Below are 20033 nucleotides of genomic sequence, written 5' to 3'. Positions count from 1 at the left end.
GATTAAACGAATACACCAAGCAACTTTTTTTAAAATTTGTTGGGATGAAATTACCGTGCTTTTTTGCTTTGAGCTAGCATGTGACAGCTGCTGGAAGGATACGAATGGAGTAAATATTGTGGGGCCTACTATGGTGTTTGTGAGAATGGACACTACTTACATATTTTGTCAAATCATTTTATTATATGAGTTCAAAAATAAAGTAGATCCAAAGCTCAAGTAGGCTACACAATAGAAAATTGCGGAGACCATACTCCCATAGTTGAAACATTCACGTGGCTGTATAAGCTTTTGATAAGGCTAATATTTTTATTCTTTCAATCCATTCCCCCATGGTGAGGCGTTTAAGAGCATTTGGACCACTCTACGAACAATTTAGAATGCATATAAATGTCACTGTGGTGCCTAGTAAAGTTTGAATATTAGGCAATTCCTTTCCACTATTTCCATTCGTGTGGTCCACCTGAGTTTCAAATCTGTCCAATTTTTTGTCTCGTGTCTTGACATGATCTTCCAAAGTGAATAGATGGAGTGGATTTCCTACGAACATCACGGTAGGGTATATAATGTATATATTTTACCCATGCCGTACATTCAAAACTTACTTTAGGGCATGAGCCAAAAAATTAAATTTAAAAATAATAATAATAATAATAATAATAATAATAATAATAATAATAATAGTAGTAGTAGTAGTAGTATTTTATTTTTTTTCAAATAGTATAATATCTTCGCTGTGTTTATTTATGTTTGGTATTACCTTTGTAGGATTTATGATGTGGCTGTGGTTGTAGCGATGATGCGAAAGTCAATGATATAATATCTTTGCGTTTGAAAAAGCCTAGATATATTATTAATTTTTAACTAATTTATCCTCTTTACGGATGCATGCTCACATGAGCACCTGTTGTATGTATGCACCTTCTCACACGTGTCAAAGGTGTCTAATCTGAACAGTCCATGTCATGTGGCATTCCATGAAACACTGACGGACCAATTTTCACCTTGATCTAAAACTCTGGTGGGCCATAGCAAACAGAGATGCAAATCAAGGGAGAAAACTGTTTTCTTTTTCATGGCCTACCAAAGTTTCGGATCAAAGTAAAAGTTAGGTCATAACGATTTCATGGCGACCTATACATCACGTGGACCGTTGAGATATTAGACTCACATCATCATCTATGAAGACTCAAAAAGTTCACACGAGTTCCATCCGAACCGCTGAGCACTCGGCTTCTTCGAACGCGCACTGGCCGTCTCCAGTTGGTAACGGGTAGGATCTTTCAGTGGCCACCGTCATGTATGAGTCTTATCCATACCGTCCATTCATTTTTTATATATCATTTTAGGATATAAGCTCAAAATTGAAGTAGATCCTGTGGTCCACTTGATCCTTGGATCTACCTTAGTTTTGGGCTTACATCCTAAAATGATAGGAAAAAAATGAATGGACTGTCTGGATAAGACCATATATCACGCCATAACAAGCGTTTTTTTTTTTTCTTTTGAGGGGAAAATGAAAAATAATTAAAAACCAGGAATGATGCTGAAGGCGGCAATTGCCCGGACGGCACATTTCATCGCAACATTCATGATCATTGCAACACGATCTGCAAAAACAATGTTGAAGGCAGAAGCAACAGCCCATACAGGGACCTTCAATCTCTCTCTTGTTGGAGTTTTCTTGTGTTTGATCGTAGAGATGGAGTAAGAGAAATAAAAGCATGAGTACGCCATACACCGAGACGAAGAAAGCAAATACCCAAGGATCATCCAACGATCGGATGGCTGAGATGACTGCGTAGATAGTCAGAAAAAAGATGGGTAACATGAATATGACCGAAAAAGCCCCTGGATATCCAGGGTTTGTATAGGGGTTCTTTGAGGGCCAGGGCAGGCAGTTTTACACAAAGGAAGGAGTACTGGTGCAAGAAGATCATACCCATTCCAGCTTTCATAGGCTGGTTTTGCAAGACGGATTCAAATTTTGTAGAAATGTTCAAAACGTCCAGTCATGCGTAGATTGTTAATCATTCAAAAGTATTTTATATTCTCATCGCATTTTTGCAAAGTGGAGTCTTGAATGTTGCAAATGTTTTCGGCCGACCGGGCACGGAGTTCGGTTGGTCCATCACTGTCGGGCCCTACAGTCAGGGGTCACACCGATTTCGGTCGATCCAAGGTCTCACTTAATCCTACGCGGATTGCGTCCTATCCCCGCCTGTATGGGCACTTCTCCGGTGAGCCCATCTTGATGTATCTTTTTACCCGTGCTGTTCTTCCCATCTCTTAAAACATTTTAATGTATGTGCCAAAAAAATAAAATAAAAAATGAGGCAGATCCAATGCTCAAGTGTCACACCAACGATTACTCTAACATTTAATGCTTTGGGTATTTAATACACTCAAGCTCATTATTTGGTGTGGTACACTTGAGTGTGTTAGATTTGCTTCATTTTTGTGCACAAACATTAAAATTACACGGGAAAAATGATGGACCGCATAGATAAACAGATACATCATGGTAGGCCTGCCCAAAGAACTGAATGTTCATCGCGAGAGACCGGCGAGGGTAGGAGGCAATCCGCGTCTCACTTAATCTGCTCCTACACACGTGAATCCTGGATGGCGACACAAGAAAAACAAACTCATAGATGGTATCAAAGGGAAAACGGTCGCGTGAGTTTGGAGCGTCATTTGGGGTCTTGCTATTTGCTTAGGTGGATAGAGGACTTCATGTTAATGAGATCCACCCCATCCAACCGGTGAGCCACCCTGAGTTTTGACCGGCGTCTTAAAAAACAATCCGATTCAAAACTTAGGTGAGCTGCACCACGGGAAAGGGTTGAAATTAAAAGTCCCACCACTAAAATTTGTCTAAATCGTGTGGGGTCCACCAAGTAGTGTATATCCTATCCAATCCACTAATCTTACCCGAGATACTAGGGTGAATGAATTCCACCGAAATCCGAAGACTCATGTATGCCAAGCCACGTTAATTTAGAGCTTCTAGTCATGATTTTACACGTCTCGTGCTGTGGCAATTTTAGGATCCATGGCAAAATTGTGGTGGATTAGTTGGTGGAAGGTTGGATCTGAAGGACGTTCTCTCCCGTGTGGCACAAGGTTAGCCATAGGCATGCCTACACCGGGAGAGTAACGCTACCAGGGATTTGCCAATGATTCTCACCCCTCTTGCATGGTAGTAGACCCTTTTGGCAACTCCAATCTAATCCTAATAAGAACTACTCTACTAAAGGTTTAGAGATTTAAGGCCTTTTGTTATAATAATTATAAAAAAAAAAAAAACAAACAAACAAACAAACAAACAAACAAAAAAACCCTTATTTAAAATAAGCGCCTATCATAAAACATTTAAATAACTGCATTTTTCTAGGCGTAGTTATTGTCATTTTTTAAATTTGTAAAGAACTCCATCTCAAACAAGCTCGCCCCTTCCAGCCTCTCACTTTGGATGTGAGTCGTCCATCGTGTAGAGCTCACCTTTAATGTAGACCATCTATCATGGGCCAGGCTTTCAAAATGAGCTCTATCATGCAGGGCCCACCTTGGATGTGGACCATGTACTCCTAGAGGCCGACCTTTGATGTGGATTCCATTATATAGGCCCACCTTGATGTAGGTCATCATTTTTGTAGGGCTCATTATCATTGTTAATTATCCTTTATGTGGGGGCTCTTCAATGTCCACTGCTCATCACATCACATATTTGATTTGTCCATCATGTGGCCCCACCTTCAAAGTGAGTTGTCCATGTGGCACCCGCCTTGGATGTGGGCCATTCATCATTAGGGACTAACCTTTGATATGGATCGTCCATTATGTGAGGCCCACCTTAATGTGGGTCATTCATCTAGTGGAAACCAGTTAATGTGGGTCATCCATTATGCGGGCCACACTTCGATATAGGCCATCTGTCATGTGGGGCCCACCTTTGTTGTGGGCCATCAAAATGTGGGGCTCACTTTTGATGTCCACCATTCAACGTGTGGGGCACATCTTCTATGTGGATCATCCATCATGTTGAACCACATTCGATATTGGTCATCCGTCACGTGTGACCTTGGATGTGGACTTCCATCAGGTGGGGCCCATTTGATGTGGACCATTCATAACGCAGGGCCACAATTTGACATGGTCCATCCATCATGTAAGGCCCACTCCGTCAATTATGTGGGCCCACCTTGACATGGACCATCCATCATATGGGACCCCACCTTCAATACAGGTCATTCATCATGTGGGCACACCCTTGATGTCCATCATCGATTATATGGGCCCACCTTCAAAGTCCACTATCCATCAAGTGGACCCCATCTTTAATGTGGACCATCCATCAGGTGGGGTCCACTTGATATGGATAGTCAATCTTGTAGTGCCTGACTTTGATGTGAGCCATCCATCATGTGGGGGCCATCTTTGATGTGAACCATGCAACATGTGGGCTTACCTTGATGTGGACCATTCATCATGTACGCCCCACCTTTAATACTAGTCATTCATCATGTGGCCCAACCTTTGATGTCAGCTTTCCATCATTATATTAATGAATAAAAAGCCCTCTATTTTTTCTTTTATTATTATTTTCTAACAAAGCATGGGATATTCCATATGGTAGGCTCAATCATTTCATGGAAGATAGAAAATGACTTGGCTGAGCTTTGGGCATGGTATACAGTAGTTCTGTTCTTATTTTGACCCTTTTCCTACCTATTAGAGGAATAGAAATGACTACGGCATATTGGGGTCTGACTACCCATAAAGCAGGTTTGGTTTGAGCAGAACCCATCCACTTCTCTTTTCCATGCATTTGAGATGACAGAAAATGGAAACGACATTGTGTGATTCCACCATGCATTTTTCTGCCCCGAGTATCAATTGAACCCGAATGTATGTTCTTCAGTTCTTATCCCAATAGAGATTTAGCAAGAACTGCCTCTGTATGCTGCTGACAGCTGAACTTCCAAGCACACCCTTAGTAGTTTCTTACTGAGGAGAGAATGATTGTTGCTTCTTGTTAACTTGTCATTACTGTTAGGCTTTTAGCTTATTACTAATTATTCCTTCAATGAAGTGAGATTTCCTGATTTGTAGTATAAGAGTTTATCATGTGAAAATATTCCAAACATAGTTGAGCTTAAAGTCTTTTACACTGCCATCTTTCCAGCAAAAAGGAACGGACAGATTCAGTGTTTCTCGACATCACTCTGATATGTTTCCACATAATCTAATTAGTGGGAATGACAAGGGTCATCATTTCACAAAGGGTCAGATATTTCTTTTCCAAAATGGATGGGGGTAAAAGGCCCGAAAAGGGTGCCACTTGGGTAGGACAGGTTGGGTTGAGTGTCAACCCAAACCCAACTGTAGCTCAGAAGGCCCTGGCCCAAGGCCCAACTCAACTATAGACCCAATTCAAGCTATCCAACATGAGGGTATTGAATACTTAACTCTTAACACAATTTGGGTTGGATCAAGTTAGATTAAGATAGGTTGGGTTGGGTTAGATTGGATTAACACTTGCAACTAGCACATAGAATCAAACATCTAAGCATCAAATAATATTATTGAAGTAATAATTGTTAGTACTTAATTGATAATAGGAAAATAAAGCTTACAATCATCACTCATATACAAATAAAATTAAAGAAACAGATTTTATAAAATAAAATTAAAAAAAAATATTTAAAAAAAAAAAACTCATTTTCCATGCAGGGACGGTTTCACACATGAACCCTTTATGGCATAGAGTCCACAGCACAAATGGCTACAATCTTGAACCATGTTTTCCATGCAAGCCATAATCTTAGAATTTATATCATGTATATTAATCATAACTCATATGTATAAATAATGCATATGAGGTCAGGTTCACATTAGGTGGGGTTATCAACACCTCAACTGGAGCCTAAACCAATCTGGAATTGATTCGAGGTTAGGTTGAGGATTTTCAGCAAAAACCCAAGTACGAGCCCAAACCCACCTCATCCTAACGCAACCTATAAACTTTGGGTTCAGATAATCAGGTCGGGGTTGACCCAAGAAGGATGCACCACTAACCCATCTTATGTTTCAAGGGAACCACCTGATACACTCATAAATGAAAATGCTCTTAGCAGAGAAAATTCAATTTGTTTTGACTTGATGGAATTTGGGGGAGAATACAGAGTTCACAACTGTCAAGTTCGATACCAGTTCTGTTAGTATGGATGCATGTTTTTTCTTTTTGATATGTTGTCATGTGTTATTTTGGTAGCAAAGCAAGTTCTAAATCCTCGAAAATTAGTACAGTAAAAAACGCTGGTAAATGTCCAAAAAGGTGCCGGTAAAACCTTTGTCAACGCTCAGACAAGCACCAAAAAAGGGGTGCTTCAGCAGAGGATTTACCAGTGCTAATCAACCTTTACGGGCACTTTTGTGGTCGCCGTAATTGAGTAGACTTTTCCGGTGCTCATTCTCATTTTATCGGCGCCTCTGATGGCTACCAGTAATCTCTGAAAAAGCATTTAGAAAAGTTTTTAAAAAAAAACACCGGCAAAAGTCTGTCCAAGCGTCGGTAAAATTATTCTAAAGCACAGTTTCTAGCCAACATTTAATCATGAAAAAGCGCCAATAAAAATCTATCCAAGTGCCGGTAAAAGTCTTCCGAATGGCTTTAGAGATTTGAGAGGCCCTGGTTAAAAGCCATACAATCCACAGTAGAGGCCAATAAAATTTTCTTATATATATAATTCAATTGGAACCTGTATTATTTTTTTTAATATTTAAAACCTAAAAAATGTTGCAATAAAATTAAAATGAATATTAAACAAAAATTATATTACTTTACAATAAAAAATATATATAATATTTACAACAATAAGTTGAAAATGATCTTGAATATATTTAAAAAAAAAAAAAAAAAATACTCCATGTGGTCCACTCCTAGCTTGACCACATCACTGAACGAAATGTAGACGACTGGACTGGTTGCCTTTTCATCGAGCTACTCCATGCATGTGCTTGTCTAGGAACATGGATGGCAACCGGTAGTTCTGAAACAACGGAAGAGATCATCCACCATCATTATCTTCACAATTTAACTATCAAATACTGTGTACTTTAACCAGTATCTAGCTAAATTGTATCTAAAATTACAATTCAGGAGCTGTCCAAATGCATCTAAAAAGGCAAGGAGCAGTATTTGAGTAAAAAAGTTAACTAATTAAACCGCAGAGAGAATAACATACCTAGGAAATGCTTAAGATGATAGGATTCCAATACAACCATACTGATTTCTCATTCAATAAACAAATAATGAAATAGAAATGAAACTAAGACAGAATAACATTAGATGAGAAGATTTTGCTTAAAAAAGAAGTAGAAGAAGAAGAACAAAAAGATTCGACCAAACAAGAGATTTTGTACAGCGCATGAAACACCCAAGCTCTGTTCTCATAGTTATGTTATCCACCATTAGATGTCATGTTTCATATTTTGACCGTGTTTGGATGCACAAGTGGATTGATTTGTGAACATTCAATTAACAAGAGGAAATGACCAAATTAATGATTCTTCTGAGTATTCATGGTGAGGAAACACCTTAGGTTTGAGTATCCATAGCACGCACCATTACAACTTCCACCACACGATTGTAACTCCAAATAGGGGTGGCAATGGATTGGCGTCAGCCCAAGCCTGGCCCATTTCCTAAACAGGTCAAGAATTCTTGCCTAAACCTAAACCTGACTGACGACTCATTACCCTCTAACCTGGCTCAAACCAACAAGACCCAGTTAATAGTTAATGGGATGGGCTCAACCTACCATGATCCAATTAAGGTTTCAGAATGGAATATGACACTAAGGTATGAACAACCTAACCTAGACAGCGGATAGGTACACATGTAAAATGATCTTCAATGCTTCTTTTTTTTTTTTGGAGGGGGGTGGGGTGGTGGTGGTTTGGGTCGGGTCGGGCCCATTGATAAACTATATGGTCAGGTCAGGTCAAGTAGGGTTCAACCCAAGCTTCGGCGATTTTCTTAAACATTTTTTTTTTTCGGCGATTTTCTTAAACATAATCATAAAGTTTACCTTCCCAATGGCATTGCTTAATTTCGCAAAGGCCTTTACTTGAAAGAATTCTGACAAAACCTGCAACATAAAATCATTAGGAACAATCACCAGATCTTGAGCCAGGAAACATTAGGTGGATAACTCACTTCTGAACTTGACACAGCATAATTTGACCACCTCTCCATTAGTTGAGATAACACTGTTTTGATGTCAACAATTGGCTGCAAAAACAAATGCAAGGGAAATAACAGAATTGGTACACGCTCATAGAAAAAGAGAGAATACTTCAAGAGCACACGCTCATCTTCTCAATTCTAAACTCTTAAAAACTAAGAAAAATCTGCATCGTCCAAAAACCAAATACACATCCAACAATTCATGGTAGTAATAACTGCAACAAATGGCTGGTCAAGGGTTCGAGTACCCATAGGTGGTGAAATTCCACTACAGCGTGAGTGTGTGGGGTATGTGTGCGTGTACAAAAAAAAAAAAAACTGCAACAAATGGCTCGAGATCTTCCCGACCTGATTAGTTGATTCAGCCAATTTCAAGATAACCCAACAAGGTTTAGTGAGAAAAGCATGGGAATGGAAACAAACAAACTGACCTTCCATTCCAGTTCCATTGTCACACACAAGGGGCTGAATGTCCTCAGTATCAGTCATCTTTTATATTGAGCTTGTACCACCAACCATGTGTCAAAACAGTTATAAGCAAGCATGTTTGATGGTTCTTTAGCAAAATCAGACACATAATTGATGTACAGAACTGGCAAAACAAGTGCCTGTAAACTGGTTTGAGTCAAGAATACTGATGTATGAAAAAGTTGAGAAGCATTTTCCAATGGAACCAAGCGGGCATTAAAAGCACTCAGCAAAGATTAAAATTGGGACCTTAACATTCCTAATGTTCGAATCTGTAATGAATAAGAGCATAGTAAGGCAAAGGCATATTGCCATATCAAGAATAGAAATGGTGACATATCAGAACTGAAATGAATATGAAAATGGTAAGGTGAAGTAATGAACCTTCGTCTTATCAGATACGTCCTCGTAGTAATGAACTTTTGTACAAAAAATAAAATTAAACAACAACAACAACAACAATAATAATAGATGTACTTGACCACCAAATGGTTAGGGAAGAAAGTGAAAAGAAAGAACAAAAAGAGAAATGAACTTACATTAACACCTGCAAGTTTCGACTTTTTCTTCATTTCCTCCTCGAACTTGTCCTTCCCAATGCAACCCATATGACTGGTCACAGCAGGAATTTGTAGCATCCACTGCAAAACACATAAAAACTCAACCTATCTAAATAATGAATTAACCAGAATAATAAGCAGCAAAAAAAATACGGCAATTAGTAAATATATAACTAGGCAACCTTGCTGAAATATACACCTTTCTTTATACACACACGTGCGTGTGTGTGTGTCTGTCTGTCTCTGTGTGTGTGTGTGTGTGTGTGTAAAGAAAGGTAATGACTTCGCAGTACCCTGCCATCAATCAATATAATTATAATCTGTTTTACCTCCTGTAATGCACTCCACATTCACTACAACAAAAAAGGCCTTTAGCCTGAATTCAAAACTGTGGCTAAAAAGGTTTAAAAAATGAGGCTAAAACCTTTTTGCCTCGGTTTTGCCTCAGTTACCCAAACCAAGGCTACCCTTTGAAAACCCACTTTTGTACCATTAAAAAAAGAAAGAAAAAGGAGAGAGAGAGAGAGAGAGAGAGAGAGAGAGAGAGAGAGAGAGCACAAAATGGATGTGAACATTTCAATGAATGTGCTGCTGAAGGATCTGAACACCATCTTCTGGTATTGGTAACATTTGAGAATCACTAGGTGTGTCTATTCCATGCCTACGAGGCATTAACTCCTCTCCGACATCGACACATCATTTCTTCAGGTGCAAATCAGAAACAAAGTACAAATCATTAGAAACAACATGAGTAATACAAGGGGCATGCTCTGTCGGTAATGGTACCACCATTAGCTACAGAATCAATTGAGAAAATTACTAGATAGAAAATAGATATATGCATCACCTGATATAAGTTAGCCATACATTCAACAAACCTAACAGTTGAAATTTCATAATCCTATCTAGAGAAGGCATCAAAGCTGTGACTCTTCACTATTTCCATTCCCTACTCATTTGGCATAACATGTACTACCGATTAAAAAACATCCTGACATGTAGTTGCATGTACATTGTATATAAATAGACTTAATGTATGTTCAACAGAACATGAATTCCATTGAATGGATGGTTTGGATCATCCATGTAGTAATGGTTCTTTTAGTACAACCTATGATGAGTGGACTGGACCCAATGGACAGTCCCTAATCCTTATAGGTGAGATGGATACCAACAAGTCCATATGCAACTATGTACATAGGAAGGTTCCCATGCAACCCACTAGATCATTTCTCAACTAATGTTTTACCAATCACAACTTTTTATTTCACTCACCAAATGGGCATTAGAATTATTTGACAAAAGATGACCCCAAATGAAAATGAATGCCATGACAGTACGATCCGTGCATATGTTGTGCTGAATGAAAGAGTGCAGATTAGAACAATTTTTGAAAGCATGAGGTTAAGATAAACTTGCACAGGTTCCAACTAAAGCCTCATTTGAAACATTAAGGTATTTTCGATGAAATAGTTGCTCCGGCTATTAACAAAGTTTCCATAGCACAACGCAAATAGTCAACATTAGAACCTAGCTGCAAACATAATTTAGATTATGGTTAGGCATATGCAATATATTAATTACTGTTAAACATAATCTTCTGGGGTTGTCATTATGTACCAAAACACTATGGAACAAGCAAGATCTAGTTCTAACTTCGCACCATATGCATGCCTTGTGTTTTTTGAACAGATTTACTTATCAATTATACAAAAGACATACATGTCAAGAGAACCCCATGACAGGAGAAGTCAACAGGGTTCTGAATCTTCTGTGGGGAAAGAATAGTGCCTGGATACACTAGTCTGTGCAAGTGGGGGACACACACACAAGCAACATTCTGAATGTCTATAGACAGATGCTATGCCAAGTGCTACAGTATTGAAGCCTGCCCGATTTTACAGTTCTGAGGACAAGATGGCACATTGTTGTATCATGTACAACTGTGGAATAGAATGAATAAGTAAGCTTTATAACATAAAATAGGATATTCAGATATCTTGAAAGAGGGTAATTGGAGAAAAAGAAAATTGATGTATAGAAGAAAAAAAAATTGAAAGCCAAGTTCTATTAAAGGGAAAATGCAAGATGAAGACAGCATAACAAGGATGGACCATAACTTGTGGTCCAACCAGTAGGACTTGAGACCTCCTCTTTATAAATAAAACCCATAAAGAGTCGAATATACCCAATTACTGCCATTAACACAAAGCTACTTAGCAAATACTGATTAAGGCAATATTAATCACATCACTCATTTCTAATGCAGGAAGTTGAACATGTAAAAACATCAAGATGGCTTGTGATGCATTCACATCAATCTCTAGAGTCCAGACAAAGCCTATGCGAGCATATCCTTGACAGAGAAAACCTAGAGATATAACAAGCCTCAATTGCCTTCTAGGAACTAACTTCTTCGAATTGACCTCAGTATGTTTTGTTCTAGCATGAGATACACGGTATTACTTTGGGAAATGAAATAGCACAAAGGTGAACTATTTCAAATGCAAATCAATTATGATGGGTTTAGACATGAATTCCTTTCAGTAACCACAACCTTCTCATTCACTTTCTCAAACCTCTAGTAGAGTTAAAAGGACAAAAAACCGCCATTTTCTTCATTACTTCACTTGCTCTATATGCCTAACATCGCCACTTATCGATGAGAATTGCATCCCTGGGTTTCTTTTAATCAAGTTCTTTCCAGATTATGCCACATGGTGCTTATAGCAGTGAGCAGACATCTAAAAATGAAATTAACTCATTTTTAGATGTCTAACAAACAGGGCCTAAGCTTCTTCTTTTTTTCCCATCTGACTATCGGATTAGTGAACAGTTACAAAATGAAAAATATGCAATGGTATTTGTTCAAAAAGAGCTACCTGTGTTTGAGATCAGCCCCCATTGAGTTTCCTACTGGAAATTAGCGCTATGGACACAACTGAGAATTTCTACCATAACTTTTGAAATTCTTTTGAAAGAATTTCTAGCATAACTTTCATAAAGAAGCAATTTTTAGGTAAAATATAACAATTCAGACTCAATCTACAAAAAGTACTCCGATTTCTTCACAATCAGCAAAAACTACGATAGCATAATGCTTTCCAGATCAGGTCTGCATTGACGTGAAATCGAAATCGATTCCGATTTTGAATTTCATTTTTTATAAAGTGATTAAACAGAAAAGAAGGCTCTAGAGAGAATTTTGAGATCGAATCGAGCTTACCTTGAACTAATTTGGCTATGGATCTATATGGTAAGGAGGTCTTCTAGCAGCTCTCCTTCCAGCTGAGAGAGAGACCGATGGATGGACAATGACACAAAGGCTTCATTGAAGATATGGCCCGGCCTTCTTCCAGCTGAGAATTTCTGCTGGCTCAACAACTTTATGCAAAGCAGGAGCTCTTAGATTCTTTTGCGTGTCAAACACATAAATACGGCCTGACCTGAAAAAGAAAGGACCAATTGTTCAATGATGGTGAACTACTAAAAATGAAGGGATCACAAAACCCATAGCTAGCAACAAAATGAGCATGGCTATTAAATGCACAAGAAAATATTTAAAGAGTAATTAATAAATGGCTAAAAAAACATTAATATGCATAGCCCTTAGAGTGACAAATTGCAAAAGAGGCACATGATTATTCCGAATGTATGTATTATGTATATGAGGAATGCATGTTGGTTGATCATCTCTTTATGCATTAAATTTTGGCCAAAGCAGTTTGGGAGTGTTTTTTTTGTTTTTTTTTTTTTTTTTCTCTCAATCTCCTTCAATGTTGCTGGGTGATGCCAGATTCAATCACCCCCCTTTGTTCTAGCATGCCATAGGCTGGTGTCGGCCAAAAAGGAAAGAATTTGTGGAAGTTGTCCCTTCTAGCGGGGTTGTGGTCCATTTGGGCAGAGATAAATGATAGATGCCTTCATAACTGACATAGGTTGCTAGATGAGGTGTTTAGAAAGGCAAAGTTGATATGGATTGGGCATCCTCTATCAAGGTTCTAGCAACTAGTGCCTTGGATTATTTGTTGTTTTAGTTTTTTGCTGTGTAATTCTGGTGTAGAGGTCTATATGCTTTCTTTATTAATTTTTTTTCTAAGAAAATGATTCACCAATAAAAACTGAAGTAGCTGAAACAGTTGAAGTAATTGGAGTACTATGAAGTTCAAACCATGGAAAAATAGTTATTAATCTATGCATGTTAGAAACCAATGCTTAACTGCCTGCATTGTCCAGAAATGACATGAAAAGTAAATTTGCCTAACAAAGCTCCAAATGATGGAGACAAAATGTTAGAGTTGTGACCTTTCCCGTGATGATGCCCAAAAGGCGTTAATGAGCGCAGAACAATGGGCGAATAAGTATAAATTCATGGCTCTAAACAAAAACAAAAAATACAGGAAACTCAACTTCTCACTGTATCATCTCTCCTATGCAAGGGAACTAAAAGAAACCTTATCCTAGAAAGTGTTATGCCAGAAATACGGAAAAAGGTAAAGCACCTCTCTCTAGCACTAAGAGATGCATAGTAATGCAGGGGCATTTTCACACTGGGCTCGAGTGGGGTCGCTTGTTGGATGCAGGGGCACACTCGGGGTGGGTGCGGCCCACGGAGGAGGTCTCGTGTTCGAGACTCCTCACCAGGGGTGATTAATGCGCATTTCACACCGGGCTCGAGTGGGGTAGCCCGTGAGATGCGGGGACACGCTCGGGGTGGGCGGCCCATGTGATTTGGGGCCCACGAAGGGGGTTCGGCCGAGGTCTTAAAACCCATGAGATGTGGGGCCTGGGCTATGAGATAAAGGGATTAATTCGCCATACTCTAACAATTCGAGCTTTTAGAGCAAGTGGTTAATTGTCCTGCATCAAATTGGTATCAGAGCGGGAGGTCTCGTGTTCGAGACTCCTCACCGGGGGTGATTAATGCAGGGGCATTTTCACACTAGGCTCGAGTGGGGTCGCTTGTTGGATGCAGGGGCACACTCGGGGTGGGTGCGGCCCACGGAGGAGGTCTCGTGTTCGAGACTCCTCACCAGGGGTGATTAATGCGCATTTCACATCGGGCTCAAGTGGGGTAGCCCATGAGATGCGAGGACACGCTTTGGGTGGGCGGCCCATGTGATTTGGGGCCTACGAAGGGGGTTCGGCCGAGGTCTTAAAACCCATGAGATGTGAGGTCTGGGGTATGAGATAAAGGGATTAATTCGCCATACTCTAATAGTTCGAGCTTTTAGAGCAAGTGGTTAATTGTCCTGCATCACATAGTGTAAGGATAATTCATCACAGGGTTACATGAATTGTAATCTTACTGTGAGATTTCGAATTGCCTTGCTTGGTAAACCATGGTGGAGGATCCCCAGTTCAACTCTGACCTTGGATGTTGGTCCTAATTAATTCAACTCTGAGCTTAGTTAGGTGTTGGTCATCAAAGCTCAAGCAACTAGAACTTGTGCACTTTCCCATTGAAAGGCATTCAAAGATCTGCTTCAGCTTCTAAAAGCACAGAGGTTTGTAATTAAAATAGATGTTGGTTCCTTTTCAAGCTAGATAATGCAGGTAGAATAAAACTCTCTCTCATTCCATGTCCTTATTTAGAAGGGGATCGGTGACCAAAGCTGTGTTAGGAGAGTTGGATGCATGTGGTGACCAAAGCTGTGTTAGGAGAGTTGGATGCATGTGGTTAACATGACCTATTTTTTGTGTAAATGATCTTGACCATCCACATTAAAGACCACAGATCAAATGGTTAATATTGTCAAATGACTGTAATGCTTGCATGGTGGCTCTTGAAATATTTGACAGACCTAACCAATAGTCTAGATGAATGAATTGGATTGTCCAGGTGTCCCAATGCAACTACCAACACTACTCCTAGAGCTATGGAGCATTTCTCTAAGTATAGAATTAATTTTCTAAGAATGTAATGAACTTTGTTGTGCCACAAAACCTCTCATATATAAGAAATAGGTGCATCAACAATATTAATTGTTTTTTGGAGGACAAAAGTCCTTCATTAAGTTCAAAATGGATCTCTGTCCGGAAATAAGGTAAATACAAAGAAAGATTAAGATAATTCACTGAAATTTACCTCAATGGATATTGCACCACAGAGGCAATCTTCTCCTTACAGTATCAAATCAATTTAAATTTAAAAAATAAAAAATAAAGAAAACATAGCCTAACATTGTGTGTGTGTGTATGTGCTATCAAACTCAATTGCAACAATTTGTCTGATCATTTAAATAGTAGGTAACCTCTTAATGCAGCACTGGAAATAGTCCTACAATAATACAAATTTTAGTATCAATAAAGAAGTAGAAGCATGCAAGTAGCTAAACTTCAGATGAGACTGCTACAACTAGAAAGCAATTAACTCATATAATAGGTTTGGAAAATAGACAGTCAATATTAAGTATTGACGTCATGTCTATGGAGGAAACATGGTCTCGGTGGTAGACTCAAAAGAGTTTCAACACGAGGCCATGGGTTCGAGTACCCACACCCAGATCCATAGTTCAACTGGCAGACTGAGTGGAGATACCTCGTTTCAACAGTTGAGGTCTTGGTATCGATCCCTAGCGGGGGGTGGCTAACATGGAGTGTGTGTATTGACATGGGTGTGTACTAACAAGCTAACCCAAAAAAAAAAAAAAAACTAGTGGTGTGAGTGCATGGTGTGTGGGGCGTGAGTGCGTGTTTAAAAATAAATAAATAAATAAAAACTATAAATAAAAAAAAAAAAAAAAAAAAAACAAAACAAAACAAAAGAAACAAGAGGGAGGAAACATGGTCCTGTGCAATAGGAGCAAAAAACCATGTTTCTTTTGTAACAGATGAAAATAGAATAAACTTTACTACATTCACTTGGTTATTGGATTGGAAAAAAATAAAAACATACTCATTTGAAAATTTCCCTGATGCCTTTTTGTCAGACCATCCAAAGAAACAATACCATGGTGACCCCAATTGTGGGGAATAAAATATAAGCTCTCGGAAAAAAATAATAATAATAATAATAATAAAGAAAAAAGAAAATGAAGGCCTAACAAAAGAAAGCAAATAATTTAAGAAACAACAACAACCACCTTGAGATACCAAATCATGGGGAGGAAAAGGGGATCATCTTCCACATGACATTGACAACCAAGAATAGAATGCAGAGTTTAAGTTACATCAGCTTTCACATTGTTGCATGACTTATCAGTCCCTGTTCATTCCCACTCCACCGTACACATGGTTTTATGGATGGTGAAATGAATCCAGAGCTATACATCTGATGAGCCATATTGTGGATGTCCAACGCTACAGTAACCATATCAATTGAAGAATCCCATATATTCAAATACTAGATTTTTCTACTTTGAATATGCACCATTGCTACAGTGTACACATATTGATTATGGTTTTAGTTTGCCACACATGGAGTGTTAACATTTAGAAACACATCAACAGTAGATACAAATAAGAATTTGTTAATTTGAGATGGACAACACGTGCTCTAGACACACTAGACACATGCTCTAGACACACTCTCCAAAGTGCCTATACAAGTGGATACACAGCAATCTTGGTTGTTCATTTTGTGAGCCATGACGTCTCTGTGTCATGGCACTCAAATCAGTTTGGTCCAATCAATGTGTGTCACAAGTGAATGAACAAAATGAATGGTTGGCCAAAAGTGATCAGCAATCCACACTCAATGCATAGTTGTCACAAAGGACCTAATACTTTTCAAGAACACGTCATTCGCAACAGGACCCATGGGATAAATAAATCAGATTGCCTTAACCATAGCTCCACTTACATGTATGTAATAGAGATTCAAAACCCATATCTATTCTATCAATCCCATCAAACTCAACAACCTATTTCAATCCAAATAACATAAATCAAATCCATCCAATAAACTGCACAAAACCCATTCAAAAAAAATTTTAAAAAATAAAATTAAAAAATAAAATAAAATCCAATTTCGATCTAACAGAATACCAAATCGAAATCATTCTATAAATCACATGAAACCCACAAAACAGATTTTTCTTTTTTTTAAAGACATTTAAATAGAAAATACCACCTAAAGCAAGAAAAAGATTACCTGCAAATAGGAAAGATCCAAGCTCCGGATCATTTCACTGCAATCAATCCCACCCCAAGATCGGTCACACTCAAACAGATCAACTTCAATTTCTGGCACCCAACCGCAATGCACCCAATCCCCAAATCTGTCACGCTCTTGCAGCACAGGTTAACAGCAGTAGCATAACCACAGGATAACTGGTCAAAAGACAGAAATCCATCTCACAGAACAAAGTTTTTTTTTTTTTTTTTAAGAAAGAAAACCTTTATCCACACAACAAGAGCTATACAACAGAATTACATTCAGACAGGCCCTCAGCTCAAAAAACCGTCCGAGCCTGCCTATCATATGTCCCCAAGACTGCCCCAAAAGAAAAACTAAATCAGACTCTATCTACTCTAATGCAACCCAGGGCCACCCAGTCCAAGATGAGGGATCCCACAGAATAAAGTTAACACTGCAACAAAAAATACCATCTAGTACCCTTACTACAGCTAACAAAGCAGAAGTTCATGACCTGTTATAGAAAAAGAAATCCATTTAGAAAACTTGCATCTGTAGAAACTCATTATTTCATCTGCAATCAAATAAAATTTCCCAATATTATTGGCTGTAGCTAGATAGACATCAGATGGGAAACCAGAAACAAATCTGGTAGATAGAACCCTATCGAGTATCCTGGTTCACAAGTCAACTGTATTATTACTCGTCCCTGCATTGCAAGAGAACAGTTCAAACTGAATTATCAAACTTTCCATATGAAGGTTGCCAAAAGAGAATAACCAAAACAAAAGATCAATCAAACATACAGTATTTTTCATTTTTAACTTGAATTAATAGTTGACACATGAAGATAACTAATCGAACCATCAAGAACAAATTATGCACAAGCAATACAAGAAGAGAAGTAATTGAACTGTTGACACATGAAGGAAAGTGAACAAATGTATGTCATCTTACTGTGTAATTTTTCATCCTCTTGAAAGATTGCATGACCAGTCAGTACAAAGCATTATTCACTCAATCACCAGTCATTCCAAATATATGTTTCTTAGCTTGCAAATATTGTACAATCTCATGTTTTTGTGCTGAACGAACAGAAAACAAAATAAACAAGGTGGAGAATAGGAATAATAACACCGGCCTGATTTTCAAGCCGTTAGGCATTCTATGATATAACATCTCTATCATGCATTTCGTCAAGTGCCTTTCTAGCCAAGTCCAAATCACCAGACCTGGCGTAAAATGTAACCAGCGCAATAGCGACAAATAGATCAGAATATAGATCAGAATTGAAGCCATGACCAAACACAGAAGCATGAATCTCCTTACCCAACATCGGATGGGGAAGCGACACCGATGACAACGCTTTCAAGAGGGAGGAGATGGTGAAACTATCAGGTTTAAGGGTGACTTTGAATGATGACAGAGACGAGAATAGGCAATGGGCTTGCATTGAGAGAGAAGATATTTCCGTGGGGAGTTTCGTCAAGCATCTTGCGGGTGTGATGGATATGGACGAATTTACAGTACATATAAACAATTTACCATACATATAAACGAGCTTTGGGTGAGGAAGTTGTTGGGGATGATCGAGAGGAGAATGAGGCAGGCATGAATCTGCTTTCCCTGGAAGAAGAGGCGGTGGTCAGCACAGTAAAGAAACAAACAGAAACTACAAGAAGAGGGGATTGGATGCTAAGGCTACCCCAAACAATGAAAATTATAATGGGGAGCTCGTTACCTTCAATTGCCGACGGTAAATGTTGGCAGCCGGCAACAATGCCCTGACAATGCCCCCTTCTCTTGTAGTGAATATCCATATTAGCCATTGGTTTCCTAACTGCCAATACAACCATCTCAGCCATACTCATGCTTTTATTTATCTGTTTGCGTGTCTACGATCGAGCACCTGAAAACTCTGTCAAGAGAGAGAAATTGAAGGTTTTTTGAGCACATCATCGGCTGCAACCACAACCATATCACGAAGCCTACGAAAATAATACCATAACAAACAGAAATAACCATAATGAAGATATTATATTATTTGGGGATAAAAAAAACAATCACCACAAGGGAATACATTCGAGACATCTTCATCAAGGAAAGACTGTATATCGCAAGATTTGCACGCGCCATAACAAGTGTTGGAGTTTTTGGGAAGATGAAAAAGAAGTAGAACCCAGAAATGGTGCTGAATGCTGCAACATGCAAAAACAATATTGAAGGCAGTGGCGACAGCCCATATCGGACCTCCAATCTCTCTCGTCTGAGTTTTCAAGTGTTCGATCATAAGCAAGCAAAGAAATAGAAACATTAGTACATACACCGAGATAAAAGTATAAGTAGGACATACACCGACACGACGAATACAAATTTCCAAGGATCGTCCACCATGGTTAAGATGGCTAAGATGCTAAGATGCTGTATCTACAGTTAGAAAACATATGGCTAACGACGTAACGCTTGAATAAGGTTTGGGTAGGGTTCTTTTAGTGCGAGGAGTCTGTTTTACTATTTCTGACCTGATGAGCAGCTGAAATGGCCAGGACGGGCGTATTCGTTGACCTGAAAAAAATTAATTACTCCGAAATTGTGAAAAATACTCGCTGTTAGGTGAGTATGACTTTTCTGCATTCTTTCCTGTATCGTCATTGGCACATGTCAGTCAGCA

The 20033-nt window shown here is 38.8% G+C and overlaps 1 protein-coding gene across 13 annotated transcripts; it reads right to left on the bottom strand.

The window, feature by feature from the left end:
• Positions 1-6724: 6724 nt before the first annotated feature.
• On the bottom strand, positions 6725-19746 carry LOC131233022 (uncharacterized). 13 transcript variants are annotated; one of them, XR_009165035.1, is made up of 8 exons: positions 18320-19746; positions 17378-18071; positions 12509-12728; positions 9262-9363; positions 8686-8756; positions 8225-8299; positions 8097-8156; positions 6725-7055 (listed from the first exon to the last, which is right to left on the bottom strand). XR_009165035.1 is itself a non-coding variant. In XM_058229584.1 (6 exons), exons 3-6 carry the CDS (start codon positions 9358-9360, stop codon positions 6999-7001), a joined length of 291 nt encoding a protein of 96 aa, XP_058085567.1. In that variant the 5' UTR covers positions 9361-9363; positions 12509-12728; positions 17378-18312; the 3' UTR covers positions 6725-6998. The 13 variants fall into 13 exon arrangements, 2 of the variants coding, with proteins under 2 accessions (XP_058085567.1, XP_058085568.1); XR_009165033.1 differs by lacking the exon at positions 8686-8756 and having other exon boundaries at positions 18320-18447; positions 18692-19746; XR_009165034.1 differs by lacking the exon at positions 8686-8756 and having other exon boundaries at positions 18320-19350; positions 19443-19746.
• Between the last annotated feature and the right edge of the window lie 287 nt (positions 19747-20033).

Source organism: Magnolia sinica, chromosome 18, assembly GCF_029962835.1.
Source record: "Magnolia sinica isolate HGM2019 chromosome 18, MsV1, whole genome shotgun sequence".
NCBI classification, from domain to species: domain Eukaryota; kingdom Viridiplantae; phylum Streptophyta; class Magnoliopsida; order Magnoliales; family Magnoliaceae; genus Magnolia; species Magnolia sinica.
Note: the sequence above shows the minus strand (reverse complement) of the source record. Positions and strands in the feature narration are given on the sequence as shown.

Excerpts from the sequence above, each read along its gene's own strand:
- LOC131233022 (XM_058229584.1), bottom strand. The coding sequence starts at position 9,360 with ATGCTACAAATTCCTGCTGTGACCAGTCATATGGGTTGCATTGGGAAG. Across the intron at positions 8,300-9,261 it reads CGAAACTTGCAGGTGTTAAT|CCAATTGTTGACATCAAAAC; the intron begins GTAAGTTCATTT and ends TTGTTTTTGCAG. Across the intron at positions 7,056-8,096 it reads TAAGCAATGCCATTGGGAAG|AACTACCGGTTGCCATCCAT; the intron begins GTAAACTTTATG and ends CCGTTGTTTCAG.